General features: G+C 47.6%; 1 protein-coding gene across 12 annotated transcripts in view; it reads left to right on the forward strand.

The window, feature by feature from the left end:
- Positions 1 to 23,052, forward strand: part of ptk2aa (protein tyrosine kinase 2aa) — an 82,180-nt gene that overhangs the window by 22,877 nt on the left and 36,251 nt on the right. For 4 of the 12 annotated variants that reach the window (XM_072705782.1, XM_072705785.1, XM_023811747.2 and 1 more), the window contains exons 1-3: positions 12,119 to 12,317; positions 15,636 to 15,862; positions 21,334 to 21,500. In XM_072705782.1, coding sequence (XP_072561883.1) covers positions 12,206 to 12,317; positions 15,636 to 15,862; positions 21,334 to 21,500 — 506 coding nt within the window. In that variant the 5' untranslated portion in view covers positions 12,119 to 12,205. Of the gene's footprint in view, positions 1 to 5,120; positions 5,574 to 12,117; positions 12,318 to 15,635; positions 15,863 to 21,333; positions 21,501 to 23,052 lie in introns of those variants that run through there. The other 8 variants (XM_072705788.1, XM_072705787.1, XM_072705789.1 and 5 more) reach the window with 5 other exon arrangements.

A 23,052-nucleotide genomic window follows, 5' to 3' on the forward strand; every position in this document is an offset into this window, starting at 1 on the left:
AGGTATTCTGAAATATGCAGTATGTATTAGGTTGTTCATTTTGTAAACGTATAGGTTTCCTATAAAGGGGATAAAACAGCACCTGTTTCTAAAGCTCTTTAATGAAAACAGTAGCCTGTCGTGGGGATTGACATGATGTTGAAATAGATATGATGAGGGTTTCTGAGTGCGAGAACAGCGGGTGTGACTAACAGGCTTCTCTGACCTGGGCTGCTGTTTACTCCCGTCTCGCTGCTGTGTATAAAATGAGCGGGAGACGAAGGTCTTCCGTGAAGTGCTTCGGTTTTCAGGGACATTCAAAATGATGTGTGCGAGCATGATCTGTCTTTGAAATGGGTTGAAAAGACCAAGTTGCTGCGACTCTAATCGACATCTAAGGACCTTCATTGATGCGAGTACCGCAGAAGTAGAAGTGACTGCATCTGAATGGTACGCTGGTCCCCTGCTATACTCTTTGAAGCTGAATATTCTGGTCTTCTACCAGTGGTGGTGTAAAGGACTGAAGTAACTGCCGATCATACGGGCTTCAGAAGATGTGCTGCTAGATGACCACAGTCTGTAGCACCGTGTGTCGGCTTGTCTTTGTTGAATTTATGGCACATTATTTTTAGGGATGCACTGATACCGGCATCGGGTATCGGGCCGATACTACGCTCATGTGCTCATACTCGTACTTGTAAAAATTATGATACCAAGAACCAAAACCACTTAATTGCAACATCAAAGTCAAAAGCAAGTCAAAGCCGCTGCATTTTTTTATGCTGCCCAATCAGATTTTGGCATCTAGCAAGAGATTTGTCAACCAGAAACATTTGGGAAGGATAAATGCATCAGAACACCGGCATTGGCAAATTGGCAGGTATATGCGGAGGATGTCAGCAGTTTGGACATACTTTAAGATAAGAGACAACGACAGAAGTAAAGCAGACTGTAAGCTCTGCCCTACTGAAGTGTCAAGAAGAGGAAGGGGCAGCATGTCATTTAACACAAGCAATTTGATCAAACATCGAAAGACACACCATAGTGCAGAGAACTTGGAGTCTGCTAATTCTAGCAGAGTAAAACTACAACAATAATCTTCAGCGCAAATTCTGGAACTCATGCTGCTTCCCTGGGACATGCCATGTGAGATCATGCTGACGGTCGCGTGGATGAATCAGCTGGCAGATGGAGGGAGAAACGGCAGCTCAAGAATGAGTGATATAGATCGACAGTTTAATGTTGTGGGGCAATGTGTGTATCCTGAGGCTTACGCTCTTAATCAGAATATTTATTCTCCATTTTCTGGCACAAAAAGAGAAGCCTGTCTCTGGCTCCAGTAGAATTGTGGTTGCAATTTAATACACACACACACACACACACACACACTACAGTTATGATTAACAAGTGTTTGGAAAGGTGGGGCAGACCGCAAGAGGCGGAGGTTTTGTGTAAAACCTCAGTGTTGAAGCTGGTGTTTAACTATAAACACGCAAACATGCTTGTGAGCTATCTAAGGTGAGGCCGAGGTTTTCTGTTTGTTTCTGTACGTCGCTTCAGGGAAATTCTTTTGCCCACTTCGATTCATTTCATATCATCACATCTCATGGCCATGTGGTTGATTAATTATTCACGGTGGTCACTGTGTGCTTGTCTGTGTTAATTGTTCTGATTGGCCTTTTTCTGGGAGATAAAAGGCTGTCCTTTCTAGCTGAATACTAAGCAGAAGATTCAGAGATGCGCCTTAGCTTTGCTCAAGCAGCATAAAAAATTCAAATCATTTTCTCATTTAAGGCTTTTCTGAAACACAGTGGATGTGGTATTTCCATAAGAAGGTGAAAATGAAAGCAACCTTGTACCCGACCGGTATTACTCATGAAGCTTGGCATTAATATCAGAGGGAGACAGCCGGTTAGAGTGTTTTTGATAAGCCTTCCTGTTTGACACCGGGGACTTGGGTGGTCGTGCAGAAAAGCTGCACTTATAATCAGATGCAGTTTGGAAGGCTGTTGTATCCATTAATGATAATGAAAATAAATATGGCTTTGAAGCTCGCATATTTCTGCACCCTGGCTTTGCAGCAAGCTTCATGCAAGTTAGTAATCTGTATCAATTCAGCGTATGCTTATGCTTTATCAAACTTGGTTAGTGGAGCATGTCACAAACTTCTGTTTTGGAATTTAAGTGAAACGATAAGCGCTGAAGTGGCGGTGAAGAAAGGGATAGCTCAGCAGTCAAAACTGCTGTGGATAAACAAATCTTATGCAGATTATTAACCTTTGGGTAATACTATATACCTCCCACTAATATATCAGGCATACTAATAATCTGCTTACCGAATTGTGGGTGTAAGTAAATGTCCGTATAGTACCAAAAAGCCGGTGTCCGGTCAAACGCTTCACCAGTCTAAAGCTCTGGTGATTATTGTGCATGCACATATAACCGTGAGGAAATCGTGATCTGATGTCATGCAGCTCTAGGACTCAGGGAAAGGACTGAATCATGCCCTGTCCTGTTGCTGTCCCTTGGTATGTAAATGAAAGCTTGAAAGTCAGTTGAGTGGGGTGGTGGGCTGAATGTGAGGTTTTGAGAGGAGCACATCAGGTCTCCGGGGCACCCGGTAGCCTCTTTTGTTTTCTAGTCCTTTTGTTATGGCCTTTGGGTTCCTGTCTTTGTGGTGTCATGTTTATAGCTACAAGCACAGCTGTGGCCGTTCTGGGGCTGACCTCCACAAACTCATTGCACCTCCTGTTTGAGCAGACACCTTGTGCAGAATTTGTACATTTTGTAAATTCATTTAAACTGATGTCATATGTGTTTAGATGGTATGGCATTGGACTGGTAGGCTTTCCTTTTGGCATTTAACTGGTGAGTAATAATTTAGGGCCATTCAGTAATGTGCTTAATTGTTTCTGACATTGGGGACATTTCAGCTTCTCCTCTATTGTGTTTACTCGATACGGCCCTGCTAAATGGACCATGAGGCCTTTATAGATACATTGATGCATGCTGAGCAGTCAAACAGGTTCCTGATTTGCTAAAAACAAATGGTTTCTGCTCACAGATCTGAGGGCCTGCTCATTCAGGTAGCTGTTGTAATGTTTAATGTCCAGTCAAATGGAAATGAAGAACCTTCATCCTTGTATTAGCCAGGAACAGGGCGAGTTGGTTCCTGCCTTGGTGTGATAGAGCGGGACAGACCACGTGCTCATGACCCTTATTCATACAGTGTCAGGTCCCTGGAGCTTCATTATACCTGTGTCCAGAAGGAACATATGGATGAAACACTGCCCCCTCTGGCCAGGAGGTAAACTGCACTTGTTCGAATAGTGGTTGTGTTATGTACAAAAACCTATTCTTGTATTCCCTGTAATGGACTAACATCCCACCGAGCATGTGCCCCTGCCTTTTGCCTTATGCTGACTGGGATTGGCTCCAGGCCTAATTATGTTTCTATTACAGGCCAAAATCTAGTACTGAAATATAACGAAATATTTTATTTTGGGGCAGTACTGTTGCTGCTCAGCTCCAGGCTCAGGGGTTTTAATCCAGCCCCCACCCTGTGTGTGTTTGCACGTCCTCTCCGTGTTGCATGGAATTCCTCCAGATGCAGATAACTGCAGAACTGTCTGTTATGCAGACAGTCCGGATTCTCCTCCCGGTTCTCCTTTCCGGAAGGCTGCAGCACCGGAACTTGGGAGGTTCCAGCACAAGCGTAATGACTGGGGAGGTGCGAGGGTCTGCACCGCTTGAGCCTGAGGTGTATAATAATGCAGAATTGGGCTGGACCGGTCCTGTGTCTCCAAGGAGATTGTCCGTCTGTATGTATTTTAGGGTTGTTACACAATGCTGTTGGCAAGTACTACATTTCAGTCCCTTTTATGAATTATTCACATTGGCAATGTAGGGTTTTGCATCCTTATCCCAGGGTGCCATGGTAACAGCTTTTGCATGAGAGAGGCTGAAACTACAGACTTGATGCTGTGGTTGTTTGTCTGTAACATGGAACTGCTCAGGCTGTGTGAGGCTGGGGGATCTCGCCAGTCCTGTTTGACGCAGGCATGTTGGCTGGGGCTAGAGCCCAGGCAGTCAGGTATGATGTTAACCATTTAGGTGTGAGGTTTTACCAGGCTGAAGGAGTGATTAGGAGTGAGAATCGGCCACGCTGTCAGTCTTTCTCACACGTATCTTACTTTTGCTCTCTTGATCTGATCATTTCAAATTGTTTAAGGAAATCTAGTGGAAATTAAATTTTTGATTTGGAATAAAAACGATATTAAGGTTGGCAACACAAATTGGTAATAAAGGAGACCTTCAATCTGCAGGCACACCCTCCCCGGTAACTATGCAGCATTGTCTTAAGGAATGAAGACACAGAACAGTGTCGTTACTATGATGCGTGATCTCGCCAATGTCACCCACCCGGGAGCACGTGCCCCCGAACCTGCCATTGTGGCAGATCTGACCTGTAATGCTGACTCCCACTCACTGGAACATCAGCTCCTACGAGGAGCACAGAGGGGAGACCCTTATGTTGCTCTGCAGGGAGTCCTTAATGTTGTTGAGAGACGGGCCCCAGTAAATGAAGACACAGGTTACTAATATGGAGCTGCCTGATCGGCTTGCCATGCTTACAGTGGCTTTTTAGCACACCCACAGCTGGGGGCGGTCTGAGGTGGAAATCAGGGATGGCGCTCTGCGACCGCAGCAGGTGGAGCTCTGGCAGAAGCTCGTCGTTTGAGGGGTGGCAGAGTGCCAGAGGCCAGGGGTCGTTTACTAGCTGGCAGACATGAGCCGGGTCAGCCTTGGTTTGCAGCACCGGTTGGCTATGGAAAATGCCCTGTCCGTTCGGTAAACACAGAGCAGGCTGTGAATTGGAGCAAAGCTGAGATTAGCATATTAATGAGGGTGCTTCTCTAATACCCCCACTCACCCTCCTCCTCCTCCCCCTACTTCTTTGTTAGTAGCCCACCCTTCCTCAGTTCCTGAATGGGGCGGCGGACACAAGGTCTCCCTCCCTCCCTGTCAGTGTGTGTCTCTCTCTCTCTCTCTCTCTCTCTCTCACACACACTCTCTCAGCCTCCCCCCTGCCTCTTTTGCTCCCTCTCTCTCTTTCTCTGAGTCACTCTGTCCTCACACTGCCTGCCTTCCTGGTTGATTCGCATGTAGCAGCTGCTCGCTCTCGATATGGACTGAAGGAGTCGATGGATATCTGTTGAGTCTGGGAGTTTTCTGTCCTTGAGGAGCTGTTTCTTTCTCCCCACCCCACCCTCGGTCTCCTCCTACTGATGCCACTTTGGATTAGGAGTTGGAGGAATGCCCCTGGCAGGGGATTTACTCTGAGTCGTTTTTGTGGGGAAGAGCGAGTCGGGAACGGGAAGAGTGGTGGGGGAACTTCTAGCAGTGCGCTACCTTCTCGTCATGCCCCGTGACGCGCCCTGAAGCCCCCAGCCTTGCTGCCGTGACTCGCTACCCCAGGACTGCCCCGCACCCAGGGTCAGAGGGCTGCGGCTGGGGTCGGGCTGGGGGTGGGGCTTAGGCCGTCCCCATGGAGACAAGCGGCTGCAGCCCTTTCCCCAAGTGCTGGGCTCCAGGTACCTGTGCTTCATGCCTTCCTACCTCTTTGCTGTTCATCCTCCACCCTGTGCTGGTGTCCTTTGCAGTCGCTGTTTATTTCTCTGCTGCGGGGGACTTGCTGGCAGCATACCCAATGCCCCTGGCTTATAATCGTCGCTTCATGGAGCTACTGCAGGCACTCCTATTCCTATTGGCCGTCTAGCCTCAGATTGTCCGCTGTCCCTCCATCCACACTTTTGTTTTGAGCAGAAACTGTGGCTGAGGTCATTCTGAAAGTAGAGTAAAAAAAAAAAAAATGCTTTTCTCCACAGGGTCACATCAGTCTTTGTTTCTGTCTGGAGGAGACTTGTGTTTCTGTACAGGAGAGCAGGAGTTTATGATTGGTCTTTTGTATGGTTTTTTGCCTCATTGCTGACGCCAGGTTTCTGTGTGTGGAGAGAATAATCCCTGTACCTGGGCGATGGCTCTGTTGCGTTGTCCTATCAATCAGACCCATTACTGACCGCCGAACCACAGCTGGTTTGGGTTTTCTGGTCATTTTCACTTTGGATTTGTCAATGTGCAATAAACGGGATTTACGCGCCTCGTTTCTCATTTATCTGGTGCTAAAGCTTGGAGAGGAGCATGTAACATGGTGGCTCAGGAAGGCGACGTGCTGATTTATGCTCGTTCAGGCTTACTTTTCAGTTGGGCTCTTAACCAGAATTGCTCCAGTAAAATATCCATCCATCCATTTGTCCATTTTCTGACTGCATGTCCTGGATAGGATCGCTGGGGTGCCTGGAGTCTATTGTAGGCTGCACAAGACACAGGAGCACACCCTGGATAGGGTGTTAGTTAATTTCATAGCATCCACTAAAATACGCAGTAAATTAAGCAGTAAAGTGTAAATGATGATTAAAGACGGAATAGGTTGGTGCATTTCTGGTATCGTGTGGCACTGAGCAGCGCCGTGTGACTGGTTATTGCCGACCGTTGTTATCAAACACTAAAGTACAGGAACTGAACTTTACTGCTTCAGTCTGAGCAGAGCAGTGCCCTGTCTTACTGCCTGTGACGGGCATGTTCCTGCCTCCCTCTGTATGGTCCTCTGATTCCCATATTGCCTTGCACTACATGGGACAGGTCCACTCTGACGGACAGGTGTTACGTAACACTGGCACAGCAGGTGTGCGTCCTAATGGCCGGTGCTGAACGTCATTAGTCTCGCTATCTCTGACATGGAAAAACGGAAATCGGACAAACTAAAACCCCTGGTTACAAAGTCTTGGTGTTGAATAAATTAATGACATGCCAGGACTTTCTGGGGAATCAGCTCGTTCTCTGATGATTGATTTAAAATGGTAATTAAAAATCAAGTGGCGCAAATGGATCTTTCCTGTTCTCCTCTTTACATCTGTATGTGTCCTTGAAGACGTGGGCTTTGCATCCCGGTCCCGTGCGTGGTGCTTCACTGAGGATGTCGGCGGCATTCCCGATGAGGTGTCGGCTAGCAGAGCTCCGCCGTCTTCGGGCTCGCGGCAGTCCATCAGCCCTGGTGCTTGGGGCCGGGGCTTCTCGCGCTCTATAGATTTACCATTGCTAGTGTAGAGATTTCCTCTCTCTCTCTTTCCTGTCTGTCTTCTGGTCAGTTACCGGAGGTGGATGTATTAGCTTACCTGCTAATGGACCCTGGTCACATAAGCGGGTGCAGAGGGCCTCTTCCGGGCATAACAGGCTGGAATATCTAGGCCTATATGTAGCAGGATCTTCTGTGTGTGTTGCATGTAGGCCAGCATATGGGTGGTAGTGGCAAGGAAGCCTGCAGGCTTTTCGTAGAGGACAGCGGATCCCCCCCCCACCCCCCCACCAGGATGTTGGATATGCTGACAGGACTCGACCCGGCTGCCCGCGGTGCCCAGCTAGTGTATTAGAATTTGGACGCCCCTGCTTCCTGTGCAGTGCTGAGTCCTAGAAAGAAGCACTACTGAACACTATCAGGTTCCCACAGGGCCGAGGCAGCAGCAGAGATGTTGGGCTGCCTCAGCCCTTCGTGTTAGTCTGTGTGTTAGTGTCTGAGGAGCCTTCTGTCGGCCTCATTGGGTAAGTTTGCCAACCTGGAAAATCAACTCCTGTAAATCAACTAAAATGCCCTTCTTTGTGTTACGGGCCGTCCTCCCCTAGCTGGAAAACCAGCTGTTTCCGTGTTTGCTGGATTGATTTCGCGTGTTTTATTTGGCTGTGTGTATGTTTATGTGGTTGCCTGTTCATTTGTGTTTTTCAAAGCTTTTGGGGGATGCCTTTTGGTAACCCTGAAAAAATGACACTGAGGGAGTGTCGTGGCGCGTAAAATGGTGTCTTCCAAAAATGAGTTCATGTGCTTTTAAATTTTGGTGGTGCAGAGGTCTGATTTCTGCTCTGAAGTGCATTTCTGTTTTTTGTGAGGAGTGAGGGAGAAAGGGAAAGCAGTGCAGCACTGCGTGGGAGAGCCCCTGGCTGGAGATGACCCAGAGCCAGGCCGGAAGGCCCAATGATTAGCAGCTCTTTGTTAGCACTGCATTGAACTCAGGTTGGCTCTGAGTGGAGTCGGCACCATGACGCTCCCTGCCACGCTCTCAAATGCTCTCCTGTCAAAGGCTGAATGCTGCGTGCACTCGCCGTTCCTCACTCTAGTTTACAGAATAGCAGCACGTCTGAATTACGCAGCCGTAACGGCGCGATTTTCTTACATCTGGTTACAGATTTACTGTAATGAAAGTAATAATGAAAACTGATGAAGAAGGAAAACAAGGGAAAGCTGTGTGCCGTGTGTGTGTGCGAAAGGTCAGGTTACTAATCTGCCGTTCCGAGGGATTTTGTTTTCAGTAGAATGCTTGATAGACCCTTGCATAGCGCCGCCGTATCGGTTATTGCCTGGTGCTCTGTTAGCTACGTCCCAGGCCTTTGCGGCGTGCCTTATAATAACCAAGCAGACATGGTTGCTAAGGAGGCACTCAATTCAGACACACACAAGTTTTTACAGCCACCATCTGACCTCAAACCTGTGTTGAATGGATATGTAATGAGAGTGTGTCTGAATGGGATAATAACTATTAACAAACTCTGTGAAATTACCCCAGTTACAAGTGGTGCAACAGTCAGTTTTGAAAACTGGTGGGACCAGGTGATTTATGCAAGGTGTTGTATTGGGTATGCCAGGCTGACACACAAGTTTTTACTTAGGTGAAGATGTCCTGCATGTAACGTTCCTTTGACGATTAAGCACGTTTTGTTGTTTTGTCCTTCTTTTAAGTCCCTTTGACGTATTAATCACTTTTCTGGCTCTTCGGGGCTTTTAGTGACGTCTAACCGGAGGCTTTTTTTAGATTTTTAAATGAAAAATAACCTTAAACATCTTATTTAGATTGTTTTGACTGTTTCTAACAATTTATAATTATTTATGACTTTTTAACCTTTTTCATCTGTTCACTCTCTGTTTAGGGCTGCTGCGATCAGTGAAATAGTCGATGACATCAACACTAAATTCATTGACATCAATATTTTAAATCGATATTACCTTTTTGATTTCTAAAATGCTTCATTACATTGTAACAAATGTTTTCTTTCAATAACTGCAATATCGCTTCAATAGGGCTTTTATACGTTTCCAGGGTGTGTGTTCATGTGCGCGTTCATGTGCGCTAGGCTTGTTGGGACCAGTGTTCTCAAACTAAAACTGAAATAAAAATTGACTCATGAACTGAAATAAATCTAAAAACTATATTTACCATATTTAACGGACGTTAAACTGCAACAAGTACCGCCATACCACCACTGTCGTTTCACCTTGTATAATCAGTTGATAGAAAAATAGTCCTTTTCAGCAGCCCTAGATCTTTTTACTGTCCGTTTACTCACCATGAATAATAGCCCTGGTTGCTGGCATTGCATTAAAAGCCAATTTAACTATTAGCTGCGGAGCTCTTTTGTTTTGGTGCCCCACTTTACAGGTGACTCCTGGGTAATATCTGAGGCTGCTGCATATGGCCCACTGCTGAAGAGCCGCCCGCTCACTCCGGGCACCATCAAAGCATGAGAAGGGCTCTGCTTTCACACTGATGGCACCGGTTCCACCATCTCAAGCAGACCTCCTGCTCTTCACACTCAATGGACTCGTCACAAATTTCCAGAACGCCCCACGTAAATCATGGGCATTTGGGAACCGAAGCGCAGATGTTATTACGCCGCAAGTTTGATATTTTGGTAGTGGGCACGATGCTCACCAGAGTGGAATGTGTAGCTTGCCAGACCAGTGGGTAGGAACAAGAGCGACTGCAGCCCCTTCCCCCACAGCAAGGGCAGGGCCTTCAGTCCTGGTGCCCTTGGCACAGGGTACCTAAACAGCACACTGATCCGGGTGAATTGCAGTAGGAGGATAAGGCCATCGCTACCCCCGTCTGCCTTGATGCGCATGTGTCCGTTGACGGACGTCAGAAGGTAGAGGCCCAGCCAGGGTTTGTTCCAGTTGACCCAAAATGCTCCCTCTACGAGAACCTGGCTGACTCTCGTGTGTCTGGCACATATCACTTCTGTTTTGGTCTGAAGTAAAATCACACATGAGGAGAGCGATAATCTCACGCTGAGTGAATATGGGCTTTTCATTGGTAAGACCAGTTGTCATGGTTTCAAGTGCTTGGAGTATCCCTCCAGTGATTGCTGGAGATGAGAGGTTTGATTAGCAGGCGTGGTGGTGTGTGATGGGAGGTCACGCTCATTTTCATTTAACTGCCCTGCCTTCTGCTGACATCTCGGCCCACCAGCAGGAGCACCAGTGGACATGTGGCCTTCGGGGGCACTGACCTATGGGCCCGTATTTGTGCCCAAGCTCCCCAGCTGGAGCACATGGTGACGAGGGCCAGCAGGTGCCAGCGTGGTGCTAGTGTGAGGCTTTCTGCTCAGTTGGTTGACCCCCCCAGTATCCTGAGCAGGGACTGGGGGTGTTTGCTAAATGCGTAGTTTATTTTTGTGGGCCTGGTCAGACATCGGGATGGATGACTGCTCCCCATTAACAGGGCTGTGACCTGCGGAGTCGCCCGCCTTGTGCTCAGTGAGCTGGCGGCGCCAACGCGAACCAGCCCCGTGCTGCCATGGCACCATACCAACCAGATCAGCAGAGACGCCAAACTTGGCACCATATCTGGGGAGCTAAAATGTTTCTCTGTGACCAGTGACCAAGAATAAACGTGCAGCTTGTTATGGTTTCCTTCGGAACACCGGAGCGCAACCCGTATTGTGGCGGTGATGTGGCGGAGAAGCGTTTATCTGGAGAGGAGTGTTTGTCACTGTCCATCCGCTGTCTCTCGGACGTTACGTGTCCTGTGTGCAGTAGAGGCCTTGGCTGTCGGGACTCATTTAGCCATGTTCACACTCATGGTGTAATTCAGGAATCATTCATTGGTTCTTTTCCTGATGCCTTAGCCTATGTACGTATGATATTTGCATTTGCATTTTTTTAGTAAGTTTATTTTAATGTCTAAGGTGTTTATTGTTATAGACATTAAATGGCATGTTTTTGTTAGGTTTAGTGTTTTTGAGAATTCAAGACTGGTTTTATATGGCTGCTTTATAGTGGAACATTTTTTTTAATTGCTACGTTACAGGGATTTTTGTTGTCCAACAGGCTGGCAGTTTATTGTGCCTTGTTTACTATTTTGAATCAAGCTCTTCTGGGCCAGTTGTTTGTGTTTTACTCACCATTTTGTTTGGTCTTCGATAGGTGTGCTGTTCCCACAGTAGCCTTGCGTGTCTATCTTCTCGGAACGCTATACATCACGTTTCGGTCATGGTCATACCCCCTGTGTGCCGAGCAGGGTTGTGTTGAGTAGAGAGTTAAAGGGTCCTGGAACCCTGAAAGAGAATCACTGATCAAAGCTCGACTCTATTAATGTATTAATGGATACCGCCTTTTTAGAAGGAAGAGCAGATGTGAAGCTGCTCTACACATGTTTTCTATGTTCAGACACATTGTTGAGGGCAGAAGGAATGGTGTCTGTGTGTTTGGTGATATATATAATTTTTTTACTTTCAATTAAATCACAATCTAATTCTAAAGAAGCTGCTTCACATGGCTTTTCCTTGTGCTGTGTCCAAGATCTTCTGGGTAATGCACAGGTATTTAGGGCAGCCATGTAAGGGTTAACCTCAGGCCGGATGGCAGGTGTGTGTAGGGCCACAGGCCGGGGCCATCCCCGCTGGCCCGGGGCCCGCTGAGCCGCGCGGAGCTTGTTTATGCTGTCAGCTGGCGTGTCTCTTCTCGGGGGCAGCGCATCGCTGTGTGACGCAGCACCGGCTTATAATTTGCCCCCGCCCCTTCCCCCCGTGGGGCGGGGTACCTGGAGTCTCACTGACAGGAGATGGGAATGAGGCCAGGAGCCTGGCGGTGCGGTCTGGCTCGCTCACTGGGGGCTCCAGGCGGGAGGCGACGCCGCGATAACCGACGTGTGACGTGACGGCACAGGAAAGAGGCCAGGCCGCGCGTGTGTCTGTGAGTGTGTGTGCGCGTGCCCGCACAGGCGTGCGCGCTCTGGTGCGTGGTGCTCAGCTGCGGAGGGAAAAGCAAAGGAGGACTAGCAGCAGCAGCAGCAGCTCGCAGCCGCCCCGCAGCCTTGGAGCGGCCCGGCACCAGACGTGCATGCCGGCTCTCAGCTTCCACAGCACGCCACTCATGTACTCTGAGGCCTATGGCTGCCTGTCAGCACGTCAGTCCAAGGTGGCCTGCACCTGCTGGCCCTTTCTGCTCAAAGGTAGGAGCGTGTTCTCTGCCTAAAGCCGCACGGCCGCCAGGCTCGAAGGGACGGTCGTGTTCTTTAAATCCGTAAGCGTGTTTTTTTTATTAGGGCTGAGAAGTAGGGCAGTGTTCTTGTGATCGCGGCAGCTCTGCTTTCCCAGGGCTGGGTACTGGGGGCGCGCTGCCTGTCTCCGTGTGCTTTCTTAGGATCGAGAGGCATCCTGTGTTTTTCATGAAGGTTGCGCAGTGGAGATACCGTTTCATGTCTCCCCGCTGACGTCTCCACGAGCCTCTCATAGGCAGCTCGACTCCTCCACTATAATCAGGGTCGTTTTTTCAGCTGCATGCTCGGTGGGTGTGGCTGGCTACGCACTAATTGTACCAGCAGGCTGCTGCTTCGATGTGGTCCGGCCGGGCGCCCTTTACAAGGCTGGGGGGAGCAGAGGCCCTCCTTTCTCAGAGAATTCTGTCCGCAGTTCACAGCATACGCCTCGTACGACGGAAGGTTCTCAGAAGCTCACGCGCCACAGGTCGGACACGACCCAGTAAAATCACTGTTCAGTGGGGCTTGAGCAGGTACCGGCCTGGCTAACTCCTGCTCAGTCGGCACAAAGCCTGCAGGAGCCCATTGGTGTCACCTGAGGGCTGGCGTTTCTGTTTTTTGGTGAGAACTTCTAGGGATGGACGTGCTATTTTTAGGCCGGTTTAAATAGCACTCGATCAGACTGCGGCACGTCCCCAAATTATTTTTAAGGTTTCACAATAACACAAGCGGGCCACAACATATATGTTTATCTTGGATGATATTTGAACTAGCTAGAATATGATGCTTTTTTTTCCCCAGTGCGGTTAATTTATGCTGTTTCAGTCATAAATGTGAGGTGGTATTTTTGCCTCTGTGTCATTGTGCCAGGCCTTACAGCTGTTAAATCCGAACAGCGTTTACCGTTCTGTTACAGAAGTGGCATCTGAGTGTAAAACCACAGTCACAGCGGATCCTTCACTTAATTACCTCGGGCTCGCTCTGCAGCAGGGTTAATTCACGTGTGGCATGTTGCCGTCACGAGTCGCCACACGGGAATATCATATGAAGGAGATAAAAATCCAGTCCCTATTAACTTTACAAACAGGCCGTATCTCTCGTCCAATCCAAACGAGTTAAATGAATGTAATGACCGTGTTCCTGACTGCCTCCGTGTTTGAGTCCTTCCCCCGGGAGCCAAGCGGATGGGCCTCGTCCGCTCCTGACGGCAGCGCCCACATTCCAAACGGTGGCAATGGGGCTTGCCGGTCTGCACCAGAGTGGGTCGGGGGTCCCCGTGAGAAACGTGCTCCTTTCAGCCAGCATGTAACAGCCTCTGCTCTCTCCTCCGCTCACATGATGATAATAAAGTGTGTCTCGCACAGGGAGGCAACACGTCACACCTGGCCAGATATCTGTCGGACAAACATCTCAACATTTTCAAGGAATTCAAAGACAGACAAGTGATAGTTGGCTAGTTCACTGCCCTGTTGTGACCATAAAAGAAGTGAGAGTGATTGACATTCTCGGCAGCAGTGATGTACGGGGATGCGCGGCTCCATTTCACGAGTAGTCCACACTCGCCGATTATATAAACCTGATAGTGATTCGTACCGCTAATATTAATAAAGAGAAAATGAAGCTCGACCTGCTTTTTTGATAGCTTATTATGCTTAAGTTTTATTTTAACTGACCCACCCACAAATGACCCGAATATGATGAAAAACTTGAAATAAAGCACAATAATCAGATTTGAAAGTTTCCACCTTTTTAGGAACAATATAGAAAATTGTTGAAATAGAAATTCGTAACTTAATATCAATATGGAAAAAATATGGTATTGTGACAACACTAGTTTAGGTCATGTTAGTTATGGTCACCTTTGTTCATTGTAAAGTACACAAGATGCAGAAAGACCTTTTTCCATGAAATATTATTTAATTTTGACTAGGGCTCCATGATATCACATCGCGATACAATTGTGATTGTATGGTGCGTGCGCAATAATCATCATAGCTTTAGGTGACAGATAAACATTTGTTTACAGACAGTAAACATTTGTCTGGATGCCAGTAGTATACAGAAGTTTATACTACCGGCCCACAATTTAGTAAGCAGATTAGCAGTATGCTTAAAATATTAATAAGCGGCATATTGTTATACCAAAAGTTAGTAATCTGTATAAATTTGGCATATCCTTATGTTTATTAAATTCGATTAGAGGAGCAAGTCACATCCTACTGTTTTGGTAAATCGTGGAAGCGATAAGCGCTGGAATGGCAACGAGGAAAGGGATAGCTCAGCAACCACATCATCTTGTAAAAAAGGAGATATTGTGGATAAACAAATTTATGCAGATTATTGACTTTTGGGTGTTAGGATACATTTCCCATTAGATTTTAAGCATACTACTTATCTGCGTACCAGATTGTGGGTATAAGTAAACGTCTGTAGAGTACGGAAAAGCCGACGTCCAGGCATGCTTACACCAGTCATCTAAAGCCCTAGTGATTATTGCGCACGCGGCATTTAATCTCGATGTGATATCATGCAGCCGTTCATTTAAGATTGCTATTTGTTCTGTTTGAGCTGGCTGGTCATTTGATGGAGTCCTGCGTAGTAGCATGCAGCGCATGGATGCTGGGCACTTTCCAGAGACATGCTGAAGCTCTCCGAGGGTTTGCCCATTCGGTGGTGAGGCGGGACAAAAACACGGGCTCTGTAGTGAAATGCGTGCTTAGCTGCACCACGCTTGTCGGTTTCATTCATTCACTTGCACTCGATTTATAATGGAGTAGTGAAGTCACCTGACCCTGCCGGATGCATCTATAATTCATATCTTCTGGGTCTGTGGCCCAGTGTATCATAACTTCCTTTTTGCATTCAGTTACATTTCAATCAATAATCGACTGCACTTATGGCCTTCCGCTAATGTCTCTCCTGGATTCCCATTGGCAGCAGTATTTATAGCCGGTGTTATTGCATGTCTGTTTCCTGCTTAGCAGAGGGGTAAAAACAGGCTGTTGAGAAGGGGGTCCTTAGTGTGTGCTGTGATGTACCCTGACCCCCTTGCTTGCCTTGTGCATCACGCTTGACAGCAAGCCCCCATAGCTCTTCAAATAGTCACATGAATATTTGCACAATAATACTGTGTTTATTACTGCGTCGTGTGGGTGAGCTTTCTCTATGAATGAGCTCTGTTGTCATGCTTTCCTTGCTTCTGCCATGATAGATTTCCCCTCCCTCGCTGCCTCTCCCTCATCGGTCTGCTTGACTAACGTTCTGCCTGCTGTCTCCTTGTTGTTCGAGCAGAATATGACCGACACCTAGCACCCAGCAAAGGCATGGCAGCAGCGTACCTGGACCCCAACCTGAACCACGCCCTTGCCTCGGGGGCCAAGTGTCGCCTCAGCATGGGCACGGAGCGTTCCCCCGGTGCCCCAGATCGCGTGCTCAAGGTCTTCCACTACTTCGAGAGCAACAATGAGCCCAGCACCTGGGCCAGCAATATCCGCCACGGGGACGCCACGGACGTCAGGGTGAGTGCAGGCAGGGTCACCAAAGGTCACGCCGGCAGCCGCGTATGGGGGGGTAGCCACTTCCTCCCTGGTGCTCACCTGCTGTTGGGAGGGCTGAATAATTGAATGTGTGGAGTCGGCAGGCTCGCGTTGTTGACACTAATCTGAAAGCACCATGAGGAATCTATCAATTTTGCTTTCTCTCATCAGAGTTGAGATTTTAGTGCTTGTTTGGTCTGTCAATACCCATGTGTGTAGGAGGGTTGCCAGTTTGAACTCCCAGACTGGCTTTGCAGATCATACCCACAGCTGCAGAACAGAGACATTCACCTGAGCAGCTTTTATTTTCCCAGCCTAGACCGCGCGGATTTCGTGCCGTTGTAAGAATCTGTGATTCTACTGAGGGCCCCTTTGTAATGATAAAGCCAGGAAACAAAGTGTGGTGCTGAATTCTGGCAGATGACTCTGTCTTCCCCAGTGATTAAGTTGTATCTGTTTCAACATGCCGCCATGATGCGGTTTGTTCTCCCAGCAGTGATTCTTTTTAAACTACAGAAGAGTCTCGTCTGTTTCTCAGCACACGGCAGCATTGATGTTTGTTAATAAGAACAGGCTTTAGTCTGTCCTCCGCTCCAGCGTAAGATGGCGATTAAGCAGAGGACAGATGCTGTGGCTTTGCTGGTGAACCTCCTCCGATGGCAGAGGAGATGCCATTCAGAGGTTCTGGAAAGATGCTCCTGTCACCTGCCTGTGGGCTTGAGGCTGCCTTTCGCTGTGCTGTAATCTCTCTGTCCCCATGGCTCTGAGATCCCCCGTCTCTTTCTCCCTGGGAGACCCGGTGGCTCTCACAGGCTTTAGTAATAATTGCTGCTTTCGAGTGCTGTCAAGTTTCCGACCGTGACCGTTGCATCGCCAGTCAGTTTCGTATTTGACAAAAATCATTAAGAGGGGCATTAGATGTTAGTGAAATGCCAGAGGTCTCGGTGCCCATATCCTCCATCAGAGGGGGGGCTGTGTGCTGTGGGCGTCCCAGCAGGCAATGCGGTGATTGAATGTGTTTATGCTGGGCCATTTTGCACACGTAAGCCACAAAGGCAAGGGGAATCCATCATTCAAGCTGCGCCTCTCAGTGATAGTTCTGTTATCTGGCTTTGTGGAAGATGCAGTCTTCACCATGTATAATGGAGTGTAGAAGGTAATTAGTACTGGCAAGTTAATGGTTTTGTTTTTAATGTTGCATGGCTGTAAATGAGTTTAGTTCTTTACTGCACGATGGACTCTATAATTCATGTATTGACTTGTGAAACCTCTTTCTGTGTGTGGAAAGACATGCTGAATAAAGGTTCGCGTTCTCTGTCTCCAGTCAGCTGTGGAAATGTGCAGATGCATAGCCTGCAGTCAGTGGCCTCTGACTGTGCTTCCAGTCTCTAGTTCCCCGGAGCTGAATGCCAGGGCTGCGCAATATATCTTTTCAGCGTCGCCATCGCGTTGTGCGCATGCGCAATGATCACATCGCAGGGCGTGCGATAAGCAAGGCAAATTAAATAAAACACATCATGCTATGCCTTTTTTGCAGTTTGATACAAAAGGAAAACTCACATAGTTCTAATTTTCCGTAACTAATCCACAAGTGATGTTTGTCTGATATAATTTATTCCCGATGTGAGGGTATTTGGATACATGGAGTTTGTTGCTAGTAAGTGACATGCAGGCTCTGCATGTGCAGCAAACCACCAGTCACAATTAGGGCTGGGTAACCTGGAATAGTAATGTGGACATTCTCACATTGCGATAGTTAGTTTACAATGTCCAGACGTTATACTGCAGTATACTTCATTTTCAAAATCAACGTTGTTTTGCAATACACTTGCAGTATTTTGATTCTTTGGTGATAAGATTTGCCAAGATTATCTATCATATGTTTAGAAATCAGTTTAAAGTTTACCACCACTTCTTTTGCATGAGTTCTGCATGTGTTCTCCAAGCCGCTCATAATATTTTCAACCTTGCTGTTTAAATCGCTTGTAGAAATATGAAAGATTTGTTTTGAACTCTTATGAACTATTATAAATATCACTATATCACAAGAAAAATCACATCGCAATATTTGAAATTTTCCAATATCATGCAGCCCTGTCATATGCTATATCCAGTGAGTGAAACCATATGACAACGATGGGACTTTAGTATGAACTAAGAACTCACTTCCCATCCCACACACCTAAAACGGTCTAGCACCTTTGTTCATATAGGCTTTCCATGAACATGAGCTTGAACATTTGGCCAGAATATTTTTTTACTGAATGTTAGTTTTAATGTGGGTAGGGATGCACTGCTTTTTCTTGCAAGTAATTTGTTTGTATTCCTGAATGGGTCCATCAGTATTTGTTTAACTGCATCGTGCAAATTGCATATATCTAGAAAGCACTGTGAAAATTCGGATATCTTAATGAGAGAGCCCAATCTCTGGGTCATTTTTACATTAAAAAATATTATTAGATTCAGTTAAACAGCATTTTTTTCCCACAGTAATGGTAACAGTTTGATAAGCATGTTTGGAAAGCTGAAGTGACATGCTAGGCCAAACAGTGGATGCGGATATGGAAGGCAAGAAATAAAGCCTCGTGGATGAGATCACCCGTCCCAGCCGGCTTTGCTTTACCAACATCTTTAATCACATGCACATATAAGAATTCCTCTTCCATACACCGTGACCCTCGTGTGCAAACATTACTCAGCCATTGTTTTGACTGAAAGCCACAAGTGCTTTGTTAAATTCATTTACATTTTTTTTTTCAGAAACCCAACTGACTTTCCAGAATTGTAACTAATTATCAGGTTGATGGACAGATTCAGACTCTGCCATTTACCTAAGGTTAGCGAAGTCACTGGGCTAACGATTAACCTTGGAGCCTACATGTGTGAATCACCTGACTAAAGAGTCTGGACTGAGACCTTGGATATTTTATTAGACATGCTCACATAAATTTATTGTAGACTAAATTAAACTAAGCATGGAAACTAGGAAGTTAATTAGGTTGCTTACCTCTCAGGCAGATTCAGGGATGGCAGTGAATCTTCCTGCAGCCAGTGACTGGTGGCCTCGTCGTTATGGGGAAGGGCTTACATCATGCAAACATTCTATTTGTAAAGCCCCTTCTATGTGTACGGACGTGTTGTGGCCAGTTCCTGTCTTTCTGGACAGTTATGATATTCAGAAACATACAAGGTGGCCAACAGCTGAATTTTATTTCTCAGTAAAAATAAGGTGAATGAGGGTGAGAGAAAGCAAATGCCCTGCTGTTTACAGTGAATGTCCACATTACTCTTGGTCACCTGACACACAAGGCTTCAATAAATAGTGAGAACCATCATGTCTTGGCTGCTGAGAGCACCAGCCTCCTGAGCCACCATCTACCAGTCAGCTCCTCCATCTTAGGGGTGTCCCTATGCGGGAGGCCGCTGTTCAGAGATGCATGCTGCGGCATCCCCCCCCCCCCCCCCCCCCTGCCTGCATGGCTGCTGTTCTGTGCCCCTCTAACTCCATGGCTCTCCTGTACGCTCGGGGCAGATCCTGCTCGCGCCGCTGTGAAATTGTGCCCGTTCATAAATGCCCAAAGACATGCGAGGATGGACATATCTCGAATGGATGGGCGGTCAACCCTGAAACCCGAGTTTACTTATCCCCCACGAGTGGTACCATTACAGATAATGACAGCAGTTTTATTTGAGAGCGTGTGGTTCTGCGAGATGGGCTTTTAAAAGCCGCTGTGCGCGGAGCCCGCCAGCCCGCCTTCTCCATCCTCACTGAGCACTCGGCACGGCTTGCCCAGCTTTTACTGGAAGGGAATAGATTTTTCTTCCACTCACCGGCTCCCCAAAGACACTAGGAAGCGTCTGCAGCACCACCCACACGTCAGGGGCACCACCTCTCTCTTCCCCGGTGTTGGGTTACCCCAGCGTGAGCCTCACAAATGAGGCTATAGCTCGAGGAGGCCTTACCTCCTACACACCATCTCGCCATGGTAACTTGATACCGTACATCATATTTACTGAAAGGCCTTACTGTGTGATTCATTGTTCACCATCCAGATGTCTGTCCCACTAATGGAGAAAGGTTTTTTATTTTATTACCTGAGTTGCAGCCAGACTGATATTCTTTTACTACAGAATGTTGCTTTTGTTATATATATTAAAATATCCAATTTGCAGATGTTCTCTTTGCCAATTATCGTTGTTATTGATAGTCTTAGTCTAACTGTTGATAACTATCGCTTTATGGGCATTCAAGAACAATGTTTAGTGTAGTCTTTGAAGCAAAATTTGAATTTCTTTTCCTGGCTGGACGCTATAAATCTTTTGTGACAGGTGGCCTCCAGCAGACATAGCTGTTGAACTTTAATAAGCTACCCCCATAAATACCCACAAGACCTGGAATTACGTAGACAGGCATAGTGTTTACATTTCTGCTTGACTCATCTAGAGATGTTTTCCCTTTGTGATGCGATTCATTTGCATTTGCTAATCTTGAAAACATGTATTAAATACCCATTTTCCTAGAAGTGACTATTTCACAACACACACCTGTGCACAGTTTATATTTTCGGGAGTCTGTCAAACGGTAGGCTTGACCTAGAACAGATCTACCTTCTTGGCTCAGCCTCTGGACAGGGCACAGATTCAACAAGGCGCCCCATCAAAGATCAGCCTGTCTGGATCATCCTCACCCAGGCTGGCAGCTCCTCGGCAATCTCTTATGGAGCTCGGTGCTCCTCCATGTGCCCGGCTCTCACATTTAATGGGAAACTAGGACATCCCACCACCCTTAGGGCCCCCATCCATTATTATTCAGTGGCTGGGGTCGGGCTGCAGCCTGGCATCAGTGTCGGGGTTTTTTGTTGGGTCATCGTCGAGCTGTCCCTCATGCCAGAGTGTGTCGTCTCCAGATAAACAGGGAGTTTCACTGCTTGATTGGAAATGGTTACGTCGTCTGTCACTTGTAGCCGCTGCCCTAGAAAGAGTTCCAGGCTCTGCAGTAGTGATTTAGGACTGTGGGCTGCACCGTGATGTGCACATTCTGCTGTGTTTTCTGGCGTGAAAAAGAGCTTGGAGTGATGGGATGGGGAGGGGGGAGTGACACGGCTGTGCCAGAGAGGCCAAAGGGGCACTGGGTGAGCTGGGAACTGCTCCCCAGGCTACCCTGCCTCCATAAAGCATCAGTCCTGGGAGATAAGCGCTCGGCTTGCAGTGAATGGTTGAACTAGATACACCGCCGATTGCATGGGGCTGCCCGTAGTGACACTGTCCCTGTAATCCCATCAAAAGGGCCATGTCCTCCCACGCCGCAGCGTAGCGCTTACAGCCGCTCTCCCATTGGCCAGGCGCACAGCTGCTCCTCGGCTCTAAATCGGTTTGCAGAGTGACCTCTGGTCCCCTTGCCGGCGTGAGTATCCCATCCACCAACCCACGGCTGTGTTTTTCCTCCCCCGCAGGGTATCATCCAGAAGATCGTGGACATCCACAAGGTGAAGTGCGTGTCCTGCTTCGGCCTGCGCCTCAGTCACCTGCAGTCGGGGGAGGTGCACTGGCTCCACCCAGACATGGGCGTGTCTCACGTGAGGGAGAAGTATGAACTCAAGCACCCGCAGGAGGAGTGGAGGTAAGACGGCCCGGCTTCTGTTTCAGGCATAGGTCAGACTTCCAGGCTGCTGTGGTTTCCCTGCCCAAGGCAACCGCAATGGCTGTAACATGAACCTATGAACAGGCCGGACTGGCTTCCTGCCGCTGATGGTTTCCTGTAGCCGAGATGGCCGGCATCCTGTCGTCCTCTGCTTTTGTTCCAATGTGTCTGCACCGTGTCTGGAGCATAGCAGCATCCGGCCCCCTGTCGACCGGAGCTAAATTCTGTCTTTGTTGTCATGGAGATGCATGCAGCGGTCCGGGCTGCCGCAGCAGAGTGTGGCATTCTGGGACTGACGAGTCTGCATGTGCTCTTTATGTCTTGGAGGCTGGATGTAACTCTCAACATGGATACACTCTGCGTGGAATAAAACCCTCTGCCGTCATTGTCTTACTGCCGAGGTCTTCGCAGATATTATAGTGTGAAGCAGAACTTTAGCATCGTGCTTGTGTTGGTTTTCTGGAGCCAATCAGGGTAAGATTTTTACAGCATCAGAGGCCCCTTGTATGGCTTGAACATGCAACCATCATTACAAGCTCAGATTCTGACAGCTGGCCTTACATGGTAAAGAGCATTTAAATACCAGGGCAGCATGTACCTGTGTGTTCTCGGTTATGATGGTATTTGCTAGGTGCAGGTGTTTGTCTTTTCCCCCCAAGTCAACTTTTGGAATGGTGGCTTATAGAAATGTTTGCAAATGGATTATCAAAGTTGTTAGCGTGTGTCTGCGCACACACAGCGCGTTCATTGGATTCAACGATAGTTAGTTTCTCCGGATCCAGAGTGGTACGATGCTGACCTTGGCCTCACCTCTATGACTCTTGGCAGGATGGTTGCACGCCGTTACAGGTCGGACCCTCTGTCTTACCCCAGAGCTTGTAGCGCACAACTAATTACACAAATCCCAGCATTCATTCAAAGGGACACTCTGTCTAGGAATGTTTTTCCAAAGCAGATTATTCAAGTGCTCTTCTGGGGAGCAGTGATCATGGAAAGGATTGTCCCATTGACTGTTGAGTTGTATTACAATGGTTCACCCAAATACTTGTTCTTGTCTCTTCCTGCACGCATACAGACTAGTTATATCTCTGGCATCTGGGTCCTTGCCATAAACCGTGATAGGATTAGGGCTACGATGCTCTGAATCATTTTATATTGAGATGAATTAAGCATAATGTAACGTGAGATATTATGGAAGTTTATTGAAAGCAGCTGCCTGAAGCTTGTGCAGCTTGATTTATTTTCTTGTTCTCGTCTTAATTGTATCAGCAGTTGGACCTCCGGGTTGCACACTCCGATTAGGAATGCAATACGCTTGTGCTGCACAGCTGTTTTAGAATGCGTGGATGTACAGCTGTACTGACCGTGACTCGGTGGAAGTTCAGGCCTGTTCCTTCTTCCTGTTCCTGTTTAAAGGGTAGTGGCTCTCCTTTGGAAGGGAGGCCGATGCTAAAGCACGCAGCTTCTCTGTTTAGCGTTAGCATTCTTCGCCCCTCGCTGCCGTTGCTTTAGGGACTCCTGAGCCTGCTTG

Source organism: Paramormyrops kingsleyae, chromosome 23, assembly GCF_048594095.1.
Source record: "Paramormyrops kingsleyae isolate MSU_618 chromosome 23, PKINGS_0.4, whole genome shotgun sequence".
Classification (NCBI taxonomy): Eukaryota; Metazoa; Chordata; class Actinopteri; order Osteoglossiformes; family Mormyridae; genus Paramormyrops; species Paramormyrops kingsleyae.